Raw genomic sequence first — 14,532 nt, 5'->3', positions numbered from 1 at the left:
GATTCATGAAAGCCCACCACTCCAAGAGCAGCAAGTGCCTGAGAAAGGATGGTAGATTGGGCATCTGAAAGGCTGAGATTAAACACATTTCATCTTCTGTTTCCTTTGGTCACATGGAGCAGATGTGTGGTGTTGCATTGCATGGGAGCTGCTGAAGGTCTTTTGTGGTGGTTTCTCCATTTGCCTCTGCTCTCCCCCATCTGTGTTTGTTTGGGTTTTTTTTTTTAGTTAATGGGTTCAACTCTTCAGTGTTTCTCAGATGGTAGAAGATGTTCTGAAAAGTTAAGATATTTTTGTACTTCTCTAGCTGCTTCCAAGCTCTTTCCTTGAGATTTCATTTTCTCTCTCCACCATGGTAAGTTCTTGCCTCCGTCTCTTTTCTCCCATCTTGGTAGGCTTGCTTCTCCTCCAGAGCCCCAGAACCACACCAAGCGATGCAACCACTTGAACCTGGGCTCTCCTCCCCTCTTTCATTTTCAACATACATGTGTTGATTCTGGGCATCTGAATTCAGGTTCTGGAGTTTCTTTCCAAAGCAAGAAAACTCTGCGGGCCAGCACAAGTGGAAAGAGAGAGGTTCTTGCTTGGTCAGTTACTCAAAAACAAAGTCCAGGAACATGACACAGGGGTTGAATTGCTCAGGAATAAGTTTGTATCCCTCAAGTTTTCTACTCTGGTCACTCTACTGCAAACACGGGGTCTTCAACAGGGGCTCCCCTCTCTGCGTGTCTTGGATGCCTTCTGATAATTTTCCTTGGGATTTCCCACAGGCAACAGTGTCAGGGTTTGCTTTTTAGTGGAAGTGACCACGTGTTGCCCCATACCATGACAGCATGAGCTGCTAAAAGGTGAGTTGGAAGACTTCCAGACCCATGCACCAACTCCTTTTCATCCCTCCTTTGTGTGTTTCAGACCTGGAAAACTGTGAGGAAGGCTGGACCAAGTTCCAGGGCCACTGCTACAGGCACTTTGAAGAGAGGGAGACTTGGATGGATGCAGAGACCAGATGCCGACAACATCAAGCCCACCTGAGCAGTATCATCACCCCAGAGGAGCAAGAATTTGTGAACAGTGAGTGCTGAGGGCAGCCTGAGACCGGACAGGGGTCCATCCGTTGGACTCTGAGTCTATGGGCAGATTTATCCAAAATGATGTAAAAACTACAATTTCCCCCACTGCTGCTCAGATATTTCCTAACAAGGCCTCACCCTTGTGCAGGAGAGGAAGAACTGTCCAGCCATGAGACAGAAGAGGGCCCTTTCTCGGCTAGAACAGATCTTTGCTCTTACCATGTTGCTGACGTGCCTTGTTCACAAGATGTTCACTTGATCCAACCAGCACAGTAACCCATGCCAGCGTGGGTGGGTCCATGCTCATGGCGCACTGAGTGGGGAGGGAGATGCACAAGCATGATGCGGGGAAAAAAGGACATCAGGGGCTAGTGACTGGGAAGGAGCCAAATGACCCAGAGGCTCCAGGGCCAGAGACAGCTCAGATGGCAAAGAAACACTTCCAGCAAGGTGTAGGGGAACCATGACCCACTCTTCTCTCCCTCTCTGGCTCTTCCAGGCCACGCGCAGGACTACCAGTGGATCGGCCTCAGTGACAGAGCTGTGGAGAACGACTTCCGCTGGTCCGACGGGCACTCCCTGGTGAGCACCCCACCAGGTGCTGGCTTTTGGGGGGGAAGAGGTTCCCCTTGGGTAGGAAGAGCCCCATGAGTTACATGCTGAGTGCTTGGGTTGAGCACTGAGTGGAGGCAGCCCTAAACTTTGTAGGGCTCATGGTTTTTCCAAGCCTCTAGTAAAGCTGGTCAGCTAAGCTACTGGGTGCCATCACGACAGAAATAACCGCTGCAATAGCTGTGCTGGCAACCCATGGTCTCTGCTGGTGAGATGCATGGGCAAGGCAGCAACAAGGATGAAGGAGGGTGTAGGAGAGGGAAGGGCTCAGCCTGAGGTGAAAGGCTTTCCTCTCTTGGCAGCAATTTGAGAACTGGCGGCCCAACCAACCTGATAACTTCTTTGCGGCGGGTGAGGATTGCGTTGTAATGATCTGGCACGAGCAAGGCGAATGGAACGACGTTCCCTGCAACTATCACCTCCCTTTCACCTGCAAGAAAGGAACAGGTCAGCACCCTGCACTGTGCCAGCAAGTATGGGGGGCTCAGGCAGTGGCTGCAGGGCTGGAGTGGAGCCCCCAGTGCACATGAACATGGGTTTTCTCACTGCAAAGGGTCATCAAAGAGGTGGAAGGAATTAGCAATAGAAGTTGGCCAGGGCTCTAGGAGAAAGTTTCCCGAGACCTTGAAAACAAATAAGACAAGTCACCAAGGATGGGGTTTCATGTCCCCAGGCAGAGCCATACCCTGGCTGCAGCATCACTCCCACATACCAGCTCCGTGCCCTCCCACAGATGCCAGCGGCTGTTGTGATGCCTGGCTCTCACTGCCTCTCTGGGAAGCAGGAATGGGGCCCTGAGGCAGACTGCTGCTTAATTTCAAGACCCATCACAGAATTTCCATATCCCCCTGCCCCTAAATTTGTGGACAGAGGCAATCTCAAAGGGATTTAAGGTTTTATGCATGGGAGAAGAGGAGTGACAAGGCTGTGCGTGCCCAGCCTTTGCCGGGCAGGCAGGAGCTGCCCGAGTGTGAGCTGCCTGCTCAGCCAGGCAGGACTCCTCAAGCTCTCCATGTTTCTGCCCACCTCCTGCAGTGGCCTGCGGGGACCCCCCTGTTGTGGAGAATGCCAGGACCTTCGGTCGGAAGAAGGACCGCTACGAAATAAACTCCATGGTGCGGTACCAGTGCAACCAAGGCTACATCCAGCGCCACGTGCCCACGATTCGGTGCCAGCCCAACGGGCAGTGGGAGGAGCCACGGATATCCTGCATGAACCGTATGTCTCGGCCCCTTTACCTTCAGATTAGGGCTGATGAATCCCTGCAGCTGGGAGAAGGAGCTGGGAATGAGGGGGTCATCGTCTTAGGGTGCAGGTTAGCTCTGAGCCAGGCAGAAGGGGACATTGTGGTCTCCTTGGCTTGTTGAAAGCTCCCCTGTGATGGGGCCATGGGAGCTGGCATCTTCTGGGCAGGTGCGGACCATGGGGTCTGGCTGTGGGGGCAGCCCAGACAATTCCTGCCCTGGAGGCTCCTCCACGTATGGAGGGTAGGGGCAGCTCCAGAGCCAGGAAAGAGCAACAAGGAGCTTGCTAAGGGCCCAGGCTACTTAAAGAAAGGAAAGAAAAAGAAGTGGCTTCTAAAAGGGTGAATTTAGCACCACCCGCATCAGCAGAGAGAATAGGAGGGGGGAGCTGCGGTCCCCTCGAGCCCTTCCCCAGCATCCCACTGCCCTGGGAGCGGACAGGAGCCCTGTAGCAAAGCTAAACCAAGGGACCGGGCTGGGGTCCTGACCCTTCTCCTGTCAGGCCTCCAGCTGATGGCAGCCAGCCCTCTCCCACTGGCGTCCCACCCCACTCCCAGGCCTGCCTACACCCCTGTCCCATCCCTGCTCGCCTGCAGCTTCCCAATAATTTTGTCGGCCTTGGCCAAATCGCATCTGTCCAGTGGCCTCCTTTCCAGGTTCTGGTCCAGCTGGGCAATTCCAGCTAAAGCAACAGTCCCACAGCCAGGGAAAGTCGATCTGGGCTTAAGGGACACACCTCCGCCCCAGGGAGGAGATGGAAGGAGGAGGGATGGAGGAGGTGTCCAAGGGCAACCATGTGGTGCAGACCAAGCTGCTGATTCCCTTGGCTCTGCCGCAGACCCGGAGAGTCGCAGGCTGCTGCCAGCATGGACCGCCAGCAACCAAGAGACCTGGGCTGTTCCCAGCCAGCTTTTGCTGCTTCCATCAAAACCCTCCTGCAATTATCACACTGGAGTGGTGCTAGCTTCGAGGGAGACTGGCAGCAAAGATCAGGCAGAAACCTTGTCCCTGCCAGCCAGGCTGGGCTGTTTCCCCTCCTGTGCCCTGAGCACATCCCACTGCTGATGGGCATTTCCCTCCCTGTCCCAGGGGACCAGGGAGGGACTGATAGGCAGCGGGCGAGATGGGGAAGCGGTCCCCATGCCCACCGCATTAGCAGAGCTGCCCTCCCAGCTGGGCACAGGGAAGGGATGGGACAAGCATCTGTGGAGAGGACGCTCCTGCCTGGGCTCCCAGTAGGCATTGGGGACCTTCACCCCTGGGTGGAGCAAACCTCAGCTGCAGGGGTGAGAGAAGGGCCAATTCTGCGCGGGCAGGCAGGCTGGTGCCGGGGCACACGCAGCCACCCGCCAGGCAGTGCTGCCTGCGGCTGCCCATGTTTTTCCAGGGAGCCAGGGGCCAGGGCAGCCAGCGCAGGACAAGCAGCATCTCTGTCCCAGCTCCTACTAACAAGGTGCCTTTTCTTCTCCTCCCTCTTCCATAGCCTCCAACTACCAGCGCAGGCTATACAAGAGGAGCCCCAGGAGCCGGTCAAGACCCAGCGGCAGAGCCGTGCACAGACCCACCCATTAGAGCGGGGCGAGAGAGACCGAGGGGGAAAGCGAGAAAGAGAGATTTATAACGGAACAGTTATATTAACAGAGTTGATTTCTTCTTCTTCTTGTTGCTTTTTTGTCATATAAGGAAAAAAAAACTATATTAAAGACAAACCCACCTTTGTGTATATATATAAAAAAAAAATTAATGTTTTTCCAAGCACCAAAGCAAAGCGAATTAGATCTCAGCATTTTTACTAACCGTCCGGTTCCAATTATCTTCGTGCCTTCGGGGACTGGGAGGGGGGGGTTGCAGAGGGCAGGGGGGTTAAGTTAAATAATAAAGATGATTATTTTTTCCTGATTTTATCCACGAACAATGTAATTATTTCTGTTATTTAATCTCCGGGGTGAACAGCACCTTTTGGGGTTTTGGGGGTTTTTTTCCAGTATCCTCCTACTGCTGCAGCGCGTCAGGGCGGGTGGGGAGGGCCGGGGGGCTGTGGTGGAAGGAGGTGCAGGAGGAGGGAGGCGAGGGGATGCTGAGACCCAGGATCTGGGCACTGGGGGCTGCGGCCCCTCTTTGCTTTCCTGCTGCCCTCCCTGCAGTGCAGCACCCATCCCAGGATGACATGCTCTTTCCAGGGGACCGTGCGGGGCACCAGCGTTCCCTGCACCTATTTATATTTTTGAACATAACCTATTTTGAAAGAATGATAAATAATAAAGAGAGTGAAATCAGAATGAGCACTTTGTCAGTGTTGTTTTTTGGGGGAAGGGGGGTGTCGGGGGGGGGCGGTCTCCCATGGCAAGGCAACACAAAAGGAAGGGGAGCCCAACCAGGGTACTCCAGGCTACAAGGGACCAGCTCAGTCCTAGCCAGCACCCAAGGGTGCAGCCCTGGGGACAACAGGGCGGGGGGGGGGGGGGGGGGCGGGTCCCAAGTCCCAACCAAAGAAGGATCCTGGGGTAGGACATCACCCCTCCCCCATTCAGCTTTCACCCCAGGAGGGGGTTAACCCACATGCCTAAAACCCATCACCAGCAGGAACCGCTTCACTCTCCAGCTTTCAGTCCTGACACCCAGGGGGTTGATTAACACTCATTAATGTGGGAGCACAAGGCCCTTGCAGGAGCTCAGGTGGGTGCAGGGCTGAGCCAGCAGCGATGAGATGATGCTCAGCCAAGGACGAGACAGTCCCGGATGTCCAGCCAGGGATCACCAAATCCTCTCGCTTTGACAGACCCCTCTTTCATGCTGGGACAGAGATGGGGACACAGCCATGTTGCTCCAGGGCTTTCTCCACTGATTTATTAGAAGAGGTCCAGGAAAATACATCTTTTCATAACCAAACGCTCAAAGAAGAAGGCACCAGAGTTCAAGTGGTGTCCAGGCAAGGGGCGCATTGAGATAAGGCACTGGCGCTCCCGTGGGGACAGGCACAACGGCATCCTTCAGTGAGATGGGGATGGGGCTGGAAGAGGAACCAGGATGCAACAGAGGCACCCACTCTCTGCCTCTGGCCAAATTCAGCCTTGCCTCGCTCCCACCCTGCGAGCTCAGGGGCAGGACCAGCCTGGAAGGGCAGGCGGGTGTCAGTGACACGCTGCCACCGTGGGAAGGGGCCACCAACCACGGGGTGGCAGAGGCCAAGCGGGGTGGCAGCAGCCCATGTGGATCGTCCTCGTGCACACCCCATGCCAGGGACGGTCCCACACTGCCCCAGCCGGCAGCCACCCCAAGCAGCTGCATGTGCCAGCTGCTACGATGTGGAAAATATAAAGGAAGGAAACAAAATAAAACAAAACGAAGCCTCCCCCCCCCGCCCCACCTCCCCCCAGTCACCCCCAAAACAGCCCTGGGAAACACCTGACGCCAGGCACTGTCAGGCTGGAAACATCCTCCGGCCAGGAAGGAGCCCTCCCAGCTCCTTATCTCTCCTTGTAGCAGAAGACCCCAAATCTGCCCTTGCTGGGGAAGCCAAAGCTGCGGACACCAGGCTCTGCGGGGCCGCAGTTGGCCCGGGGCTTGGCAATGGGGTAGCGGACGCTGCCATCTGCCAGCCAGCCGGCATCACAGCGGTCCAGCCCCAGGAACTTCCAGGCGGAGTAGAGCTGCCCCACCCGGGCGATCTCAGCCCCCGCATCCTGGCAGCTCTGCTTGGCCTCCTCCAGCGTCATCCCGGCCGGGTGGTCCAGGTAGAAAACCTCTCCTAGGAGGGAGATGGGAGCATCAGTGCTGAGCATCATCTGGAGCATCCCCATCCAGAGCATCCCTGCCTGGAGCATCCCCACACAGGCTGAGCCCTGTGCCCTAAGGGGGAGGGAGGACATGGGATGCCACTGATGGGGCACAGCATCTTTCTCCAGGATCCCACTTCCCAGCCCCTACCTTTGAGTGCAGAGGAGAAGCAGAAGGCATCAAAGCGGTGCAGGTGCCGGTGGCGTGGGCCATAGCTGCGGATGCCCGGGGCGAGGTGCAGCCCACCGCAGGGCTTGCGGGGCAGGTGGATGGGGTACTGCACGGTGCCGTCAGCCAGCCAGCCCGCATTGCACCAGTCCAGCCCCTCACTCCAGGCCTGGAAGAGCTGGTTGAAGGTGGCGAGGATGGCACCCTGCTCCTGGCACACTCGCTCGGCTTCGTGGAAGTTGAGCCTGTACTGCCCATGAGGAGGCTGGTAGGGGAACACGATGCCTGGGGGCAGACGGGGCACTCAGCCGGCTCTGCAGGCAGCCCACCCGCCCCAAGTCCAGCCCCCACAGGAGCCACAGGGGTCCCCAACCCATCCCAAATTCAGGCTCTGGGACAGGGACCACCCCCAGGGTGGCATGGCCTGAGGTTCAGGACAGGGCTGCTCTGGGCGTGCAGCTGCCAACAGCGAGTTGCCAGCGACATCTTGTGGCACGGGGACAGAGGGGCTCGGTCCTGGGGACACGAAGACCACCCTCATGGGGACAGCACCGGCACACACGGGGATGCACAGACTATGATAACAGGGATGCAGGGACCACCACACCACGGACGTATGGGCCACGCTCCTGGGGACACACAGACAGTGGTCCCAGGGAGACATGGACCACCTCTGTGGGGATGAACAGACCATCGTCATGGGGATGCACAGGCTACAGGAACAGGGACACAAGGACCAGCATCACAGGGATGTATGGGCCACGATCCCAGGACACATGGACCACCAACATGGGGATGGATGGAACACTGTCATAGGGGTGGATGGACCATGGGAACATGTGCACCACCACCACCACCACAGGCCACAGTCACAGGGACCAGTGGGGACAAGCTACCAAAGGAGGGAGGGTCCAGGGGCCAAGGGGGTGGGCAGGGGCACAGAAAGGGGGATGTTTCCCCAGCTCTGGGCTTGGCGGTGGAGCCAGGGCTGAGTCAGGTCCCTCGTGGCAAGTGAGCAAGAGGGGCTGGATCAGTCACGAAGGTTCATCACAAGATGCATGGGGACACCGAGGGCTGGGAGGCGAGGAGGCGGTTGCACATGATGCAACACAGCGGGAAGACGGGTGGGTAGAGGCAGGAAATGCTGCAGCCACAGGGTCACCCCCAACTCTGACTCCACAGTAGCATACCCAGCATCCCAGCTGGGCAGACAGCAGCTCACTTGCTGCTGAGACCCCACAGTCAGACAGCCCCAAGCCACCACCCTGTCACACTGAGCATCCCAGCCCCTTTCTGCCCACAGTTGGGCTCCCCAACCCCCCTGCCTTGCTATCTCCCCCAAGGAGGCCAGGCTCACTGGCTTGGTACAGGGGGTCATGCGGTCCCCACCGTGCCCCCACCTTGCAGCCGGAGGTCCACCACGTCACTCTCATCCTCCAGCCCATCGATGACCTCGCAGCGGTATTTGCCATCATCCTTCAAGCGCACGTCGCTGACGACCAGTGAGGCCTCACGACGGCCAGCCTGGTGGAGGTGAGCGCGGCCCCGGAAGTCCCCAAAGGCCACATAGGTCTTGCCGATGGCTACCAGCACATCCTGCTCCTTGGTGTAGTCATCCCGCAGCTTGGACCACTTGATGCGGATCTTGCGCTTGGCTTCCATGTCGGGCTCGTAGTAGTAGTGGCAGGGCAGGGTGACATTGGCACCATTGGAGCTGTAGATGGGGTCTTTGGAGGTCTCCACCACCAGCTTGGCCCCATTGAAGTAAACCACTGGGGACAGGGAGGGAAGGCATGAAGTGTGGGTTAGGGTCCAGGGCTGGGTGGCATCCCCAAATCTTCCTGCAGCTGCCCCACTCCCTCCCTCCAGCCACCTCCTCTTCTGCCTGAGCATCCCATGAGCACCCCCCGAGCATCCCCAGAGCACCCCCATCTGCTCCTCTGGGCCCCACATCCCCTCCAAGAGATGTGTCCCCTCCCCACCCCAGAGGCAGGGGGGGGACTTCAGCCCCTTGCAGCAATCTGCCAGACCTGCTTTCCGCCACCCTGCTAATCCCCGATATACCTTTCTCCTGCCCCTTGTCCTTGTCGTTCATGATGTGGTTGTAGTAGAAGCCGTTGTAGAAAGGGTGGTGGGAGCTGCTGGCCAGGCGCAGCAGAGTGGCCTCCAGGAGCAGCGGGAGCAGCAGCATGACTGAGGAGCGAGGCAGAATCCTGAGCCCGGGCTGCAGAGGGGGAAAGGGCTGCGGTAACACCCCAAATTAACCAGGAGCACCCCAGCCCTGCCTGGCACATGGTGCCAGGCAGACCCCATCGCAAGGATGCAAGGAGAGGGGTGGGAAGAGCCGGCAGAGCCGCTTGCCTGCCTGCAGGGAAGAGTGCAGGCAACCTGAGCTGTGCTCCCAGACCTGCCCCACGACAGGGGCTCCCAGCACCCTCCATCCTCATCCTCCCACCTGGGTCATACCACGCACCACTGCATTCGCCACTGCTGCCCGTTGGGGCTTGCAGAGCACCCAGCCCAGAGCGGGGAGCTGAAACCAAGTCAGGGACAGGGCTGCCAGGGGAAATGGGATCCCAGGGCATCCTTTGAACAGGGAGCACTGGGAAAACATCACATAGGGGGTGCGGGGGGAGAGAAGCCGCCGAGCCCCGCTGTAAGCCGCAAGCTCGGTTTACAAAGGCAGCCGAGCGTGCAACCCAGCCGAGGAGGGGAGGAGAGAGCTCAGGGCTGCCTCCACTGCCCCAGCACCGGACAAAGCCCGGCGGCACCCGGCCAGCCCGGCCGAGGACCCCCAGCTCTGACCCACGGCTGCCGCTTTGCGCCACAGATGTGTCTGGCACTGACGCCGTGCAATGCGTATCGCTCCCAAACCACGTCGCCTGGGTGGGGGGAAGCCCGGCTGGCCCGCAGCACCAGAGACCTGCACTGCCCCAAGTGCTGGGTGCCCCGGGCACCCAAGGGTGCCCTGCACAGGGCTCACCCGGGGCAGCTCGCAGCAGTATTTGCCGGCTTGCGAGCTTTCCCAGAGCCGGCAGAGGGGGCCCGGCACCCGGCAAGCCTCCGGGAGCCCCCCTCCAAGCCTGGGAGGGATTTGACATCTGTGCCCCCCGGGCAGACAAGGTTTACGAGTGCCTGCAAAGGTGCCCCAGGCCAGGGAGCTGTGGGAGAGCGGGTGCTCAGCCCCGGCAGGGTCCAATACCGGGTATGGTGAGGGTCTCCGGGGACCAGGGCGTGCAACCGGCCGCTCTCACCATGGGTTGCTCGCTCCGTGGCTCTCCTCCGCGGTCGGTGCCACCGCTCAGCTTCCCGTGGGCTGCAGCCTGCGCTTGCCACCCACCGAGGTCTGCGGAGCCAGTGCCGGAGGGCGCGGGGTGCACCCGTTCGACGGCCAGCGCAGCCCCAGCGGCAGCGGTGCGTGGCACTGCAGGCACCGGAGCCCGGCAGGCACGCTGCCACGTGCTGCCCGCCCGCGCGGCAGGGCGGGCTCGAGGCACCGGCAGATTCGCACCTCGGTTTGGGGGGCACCAGCCCCGGCCCCCCTGCGCCCCCAGTGCCTAGCCACCCTCCCAGAGCCCAGCATTGCGGTCACACGCCGGGGGGGCCCGGCGTCCTCAACCGCAATGCCAGTCAGTGAGCATCGTGCTGCAGCGCCCACCGTAGCGATGCCTGGCACCTTCCGCGGTGATGCCCGGCACCTTCCGCGGTGATGCCCGGCACCCTCCACGGCGATGCCAGCCCTCCCTGCCCTCCACGGCAAGCAGGGCGTCCATCACCCCGGGGTGCCAGCCCTCCCCAGCCCCGGCTCTGAGGCCAAGCCCTACTCACGCTAGTTGCGGGCAGGCTGCAGGCAGGCGTGCAGGCAGGCTGCAGGCAGATGCACTGTGTTTAGGGCTCTTGCAGGGCTGAGAGGAAGCAGCTCCAGGGCCTGCCTCTTAAAGGGAAACACACGCCTTTCCCAACCCCCTGCTCGCAGCCCAGAGCTGGGGTGGGTGCCCCCGGCCCCCGGCCTGCCCGCCGTGCCTGGGTGATGGCCTCGCCATGTGCCTGCACGCTGCCCGCACGCCTCGTCTGTGATGTGCCAGCTGCCAGCATTGTCCCCAGCCTGGAGGGGGAGAGTGACAGGGAGCGGGGTGCACCGCTGGGGCTGGTGGGACCTCGCGATGCCCTGTGCAAAGCCCTGGTGAAGCCATAGTGCTGGGGGAGAAGAGCCATCCCTTGTCCCACATCCCACCGGCGGGACTGGTCGCGGTCCCCAGGCAGTGGTGGTATCGAGCACGCACGTGGCAGGAGCACCGTGGGCACGAGCGGCTCAGGACGGGTGGGCTGTGGCGGGGGGGTGGTCTGTGCCCGGGATGTGCAGGCAGCGCCTGCCTGCTCTGGGTTCCAAGGGAAGTAGCTGAGCCACAGGGTTCAGCCTCTTCAGGGTCCGCTTGGGGCTATGGCAGCAAAGCAGAGGGACAGAAACCAGGGAAAAAGCTTTGGGGTGCCTGGTTGCACCCATCTGAGGGGGCATCATCCCTAAACGTGGGTGATGCCCTCCACACCAGCTTCCACCAGCACATGGACATGCAGCCCTGGCTCTGAAAGTCACAGATCCGGCCCTCAGGAAGGGCAGCACGGTGGCCACACAGCTGGGGGATGCTGGTCCGGGAGTGGCCAAGGGGGCCGAGCACATGGAGGAACCACGGAGCGGCGTGTGCCCTGACCCAGCGACCTGCCGCCCTGGCCCAGCGCGCCGCTTCGCCCCCCGCTTTGTTGTTTTATGGCAAGGAAATGAGGCACGGGGGGCCCCGGTCCGGCCCTTGCCGCTGCGCGGGACAGCGTCAAGCCGGAAAGAAAACAACTCGTGCAAAAATAAACTGCCCTGGGGCTGGCTGTGGGGTGAAGGGGGCCAGGACCCCTTCTCGACGGCCCCCCGGCACGGCACGCTCAGGGTGCAATCTCGTCTGCCCGTCGCCGCCACGCTGATAGGGAGCAGCTGGCACGGAAACAGCGTTATCTGCCGCCAGCGCCGGCCCGGCAGCTCCTGACCCCCGTGGGAAGCCCCAACTGGGGATGGCTGTGGGACCCAGGGTCTGGAGGCACTTCTCTTCCTTGCTCTCCTTTTTCCTGCACACCCACCCCTAGGGGCCCACCAGCCCTCCCTGAGAGTGGACACAGCGGAGCCAGGCAGTCCAGGGATGTGGGAGCGTGACGGCTGGGCACACTGCCTGCTTGCCTGCCTGGAGCAGGCTGCTTTGCAGCCCACAATGGAGGGGCGATTACATCTCCCAGCACGGCAGCACAGGTCTGCTGTGCTGCCTGCATCCCAGCCGAGGGTCCCCGGCCCCCTAGCCCTGCCCCATGGCCGGAGGAGGTGGTGGGATGGCATCCCAGCTGCATCCCAGTTGCATCCCGGCCACCTGTGCCCCCCTGCAGTTGCTTGCCCAAGTTGTCCGTGTCCCAGTGAGCTGGTGATCCGGATGGTTCCCTCCATCCCCCCGGCTGTGCAGATAGACAGACAGCCGCATCAGGGCACGCTGCTCCTTGGCATGGCCACCCCATTGTTTCGGAGCCGAGGAACAAGCCTCACGGTGCCCTGTGCTGCCTGCACTGCATGCACCGCGCCGCCTGCCAGGAGCCATCCTCTGCCCGGCCGAGGAGGGGAGTGGCAGCGGGGAGGGGGAGAGGGATGCTTTTGTGCACCTCTTTTCAGCAAAAGCTCATGGCTCACATTTGGCCACAGCTTTTGTCTGGATGTGGTCACCGATGCCCTCCACCTCCTCCTGGGGAGCAGCTGGCGTGGGGAAGGATCCAGCCACCAGCAGCCCCCCAAGGACAGAGGAATCCTCTTTGCTCCCTCCTGCCTCTCGCCCTATTTCTGGAGCTTCAGGGACGATCCCAGATTTGTTTTCTGCTCCCCAAGAGGGACCCTGGGTGGGACCGTGGGTTTCAGGGTAAGCGAGGCTGCACAGGGTCAGGGTAGCTCTGCCCCAGAAGCACGTGTTTAGGGCACATGTTTAGGGCTGGCTGAGCTTTTGGTTGAACGGGAGCCATAAAAATGTCATCCCTGTCTTCCCCACCTCAAACCTGGCAGCCGACAGCTCCGCTGTGGCCCCAACGGAGAGATTTCTCCCTGAAATGCCACTTGCGCAGGACAATTCCAGCAGGAACCTGCTGCCCGAGGCTCAAACTGGGGAGGAAAACCCATGTTCCTGGTGGGATGGAGGAGGCTGTGATCTGTGCTGGGCTTTCCGGGTAGAGGCGAGAGGATGCTCTTCCCGACGGCTGCTTCCTGAGGAACCGGCTCACGGGCAGCTGGCAGCACCGGCAGCCGAGTCAGCAGGCAGCGGGGTGCCTCAGCCACAGCGTGCCGGCCCTCCAGGCCTTCCTGCTGTCCCAGCAACCCAGCCGCGTCCGGGAAGAGCATCTGAGGGACACGGGGACAAGCATGAGGGGCTGCGCATGGTGTGGAAGGCACCCTGGCCCTCACCAACCCCCCCGTCCTGGGGCTCCGGAGGAGGAAGGAAACACCGCGGAGCTGGGAAAGGGCTCAGCATCCGTCAGAGGGGCTTGCCTTGGGGGTGGCAATGGGCAGGGGGAAGCAGCGGCCGGGCGCTGAGGATGTGTCCCCTGCTCTCACATGCAGCATCTGCTCCTGTCACCCTCCCGTGGAGCCGCTGCCGTGCTCCCAGCTCAGGGCTGTCTTGGCTGGACTTGGAGCAAGCTGTGCTTATCTCTGCCCCAGCTTCCCGGTGATAAGGGTGGCATGTCTGGAGGTGAACCGGGCTGACTGTCCCCGGCTCTAGCTGTGGCTGCTATCTGTCACCAAGCAGCCACAGCCACAATGAATTCAACCTGGTCTCTGCAATCAGACTTGTAGCCCCTCTGGTGCCCAGGGCTGGCACCCACAGGGCCAGGCAGGAGCCCACCTCGCACAACCAGGGCGCAGGGAGGGAATGCATGGCTGAGCAGGGCACTACTGGCAGCACGAAGGTGCATGGAGGTTGTCCGGAGCTGCGGGGACGGAGAGCTGTGGTGGGATGCAGGTGGCCCTGGGCCATTCGTGCCAACCTCAGGGGTCCCTGCCCAGTGTGGCAGAAGACTATGGAGAGAAGCAAAGCTCTTCTGTCCTGTTGACCCCAGTGTTTCTTCCCTACCAGGGACCCTGTCCTCAATGCAGGGGGATCCTGCTCCAGCAGCATCCGCCCCCCTGCCCTGCCCGGGGAGGCTCTGCTGGGAGCATCCCCATGGGCAGCCCTGGCAAAACGCAGAGCTCCCTCCAGCCCTGGGAGCGTGCTCGGGTGTAAAAGCCCATTTTCCTCCAAGCTGCGGGATTTGCTCTAGGATCAAAGCCAAAGGAGGAGACACAGGGCGTGGGCTGCTGATAGCAGCTTCCCCTCCCCAAGTCCCATCCCGCTGCACTTGGCCAGCTGCGAGCACAGGCTCCAGCAGCTGTGACGGGGTGGAGGCAGTGGGGAAGATGCACAAAGCCCTGGTACCCTGGTTTTCAGGCAGGGAAGGGAGCTAGGAAAGTCTGGGAAATCAGGAGAGGTACAGGGTCAGCACAGCAGCCAGCAGCCCACTGGGACGGAGGAGCCGGGTGGCTCAGAGGGGATACTGGGAGATTGCTGGACCTGCTGGGCTTTGGGAGGTGGCTCTTGGGGAGGCACAGAGCA

General features: G+C 60.7%; 2 protein-coding genes across 3 annotated transcripts in view; one reads left to right on the top strand and one right to left on the bottom strand.

Moving 5' to 3' along the window:
• The window catches only part of ACAN (aggrecan), a 28,603-nt gene extending 23,819 nt beyond the window's left edge, over nt 1–4,784 (top strand). The window contains exons 14-18 of the mRNA XM_069798455.1: nt 913–1,071; nt 1,570–1,652; nt 1,985–2,129; nt 2,718–2,900; nt 4,410–4,784. Of these exons, the coding sequence (XP_069654556.1) occupies nt 913–1,071; nt 1,570–1,652; nt 1,985–2,129; nt 2,718–2,900; nt 4,410–4,498 (659 nt within the window). The 3' untranslated portion in view covers nt 4,499–4,784. The remainder of the gene's footprint in view (nt 1–912; nt 1,072–1,569; nt 1,653–1,984; nt 2,130–2,717; nt 2,901–4,409) is intronic.
• A 963-nt stretch (nt 4,785–5,747) lies between these two features.
• HAPLN3 (hyaluronan and proteoglycan link protein 3) lies at nt 5,748–14,398 on the bottom strand. 2 transcript variants are annotated; one of them, XM_069798460.1, is made up of 5 exons: nt 10,700–14,398; nt 8,936–9,095; nt 8,272–8,643; nt 6,854–7,156; nt 5,748–6,674 (listed from the first exon to the last, which is right to left on the bottom strand). In XM_069798460.1, the coding sequence occupies exons 2-5, from the start codon at nt 9,060–9,062 to the stop codon at nt 6,394–6,396; spliced, it is 1,083 nt and encodes a 360-aa protein (XP_069654561.1). In that variant the 5' UTR covers nt 9,063–9,095; nt 10,700–14,398; the 3' UTR covers nt 5,748–6,393. The 2 variants fall into 2 exon arrangements, with proteins under 2 accessions (XP_069654561.1, XP_069654559.1); XM_069798458.1 differs by lacking the exon at nt 10,700–14,398 and adding an exon at nt 10,126–10,143.
• Nucleotides 14,399–14,532: the final 134 nt, after the last annotated feature.

Source organism: Haliaeetus albicilla, chromosome 12 (genome assembly GCF_947461875.1).
Source record: "Haliaeetus albicilla chromosome 12, bHalAlb1.1, whole genome shotgun sequence".
NCBI classification, from domain to species: domain Eukaryota; kingdom Metazoa; phylum Chordata; class Aves; order Accipitriformes; family Accipitridae; genus Haliaeetus; species Haliaeetus albicilla.
Note: the sequence above shows the minus strand (reverse complement) of the source record. Positions and strands in the feature narration are given on the sequence as shown.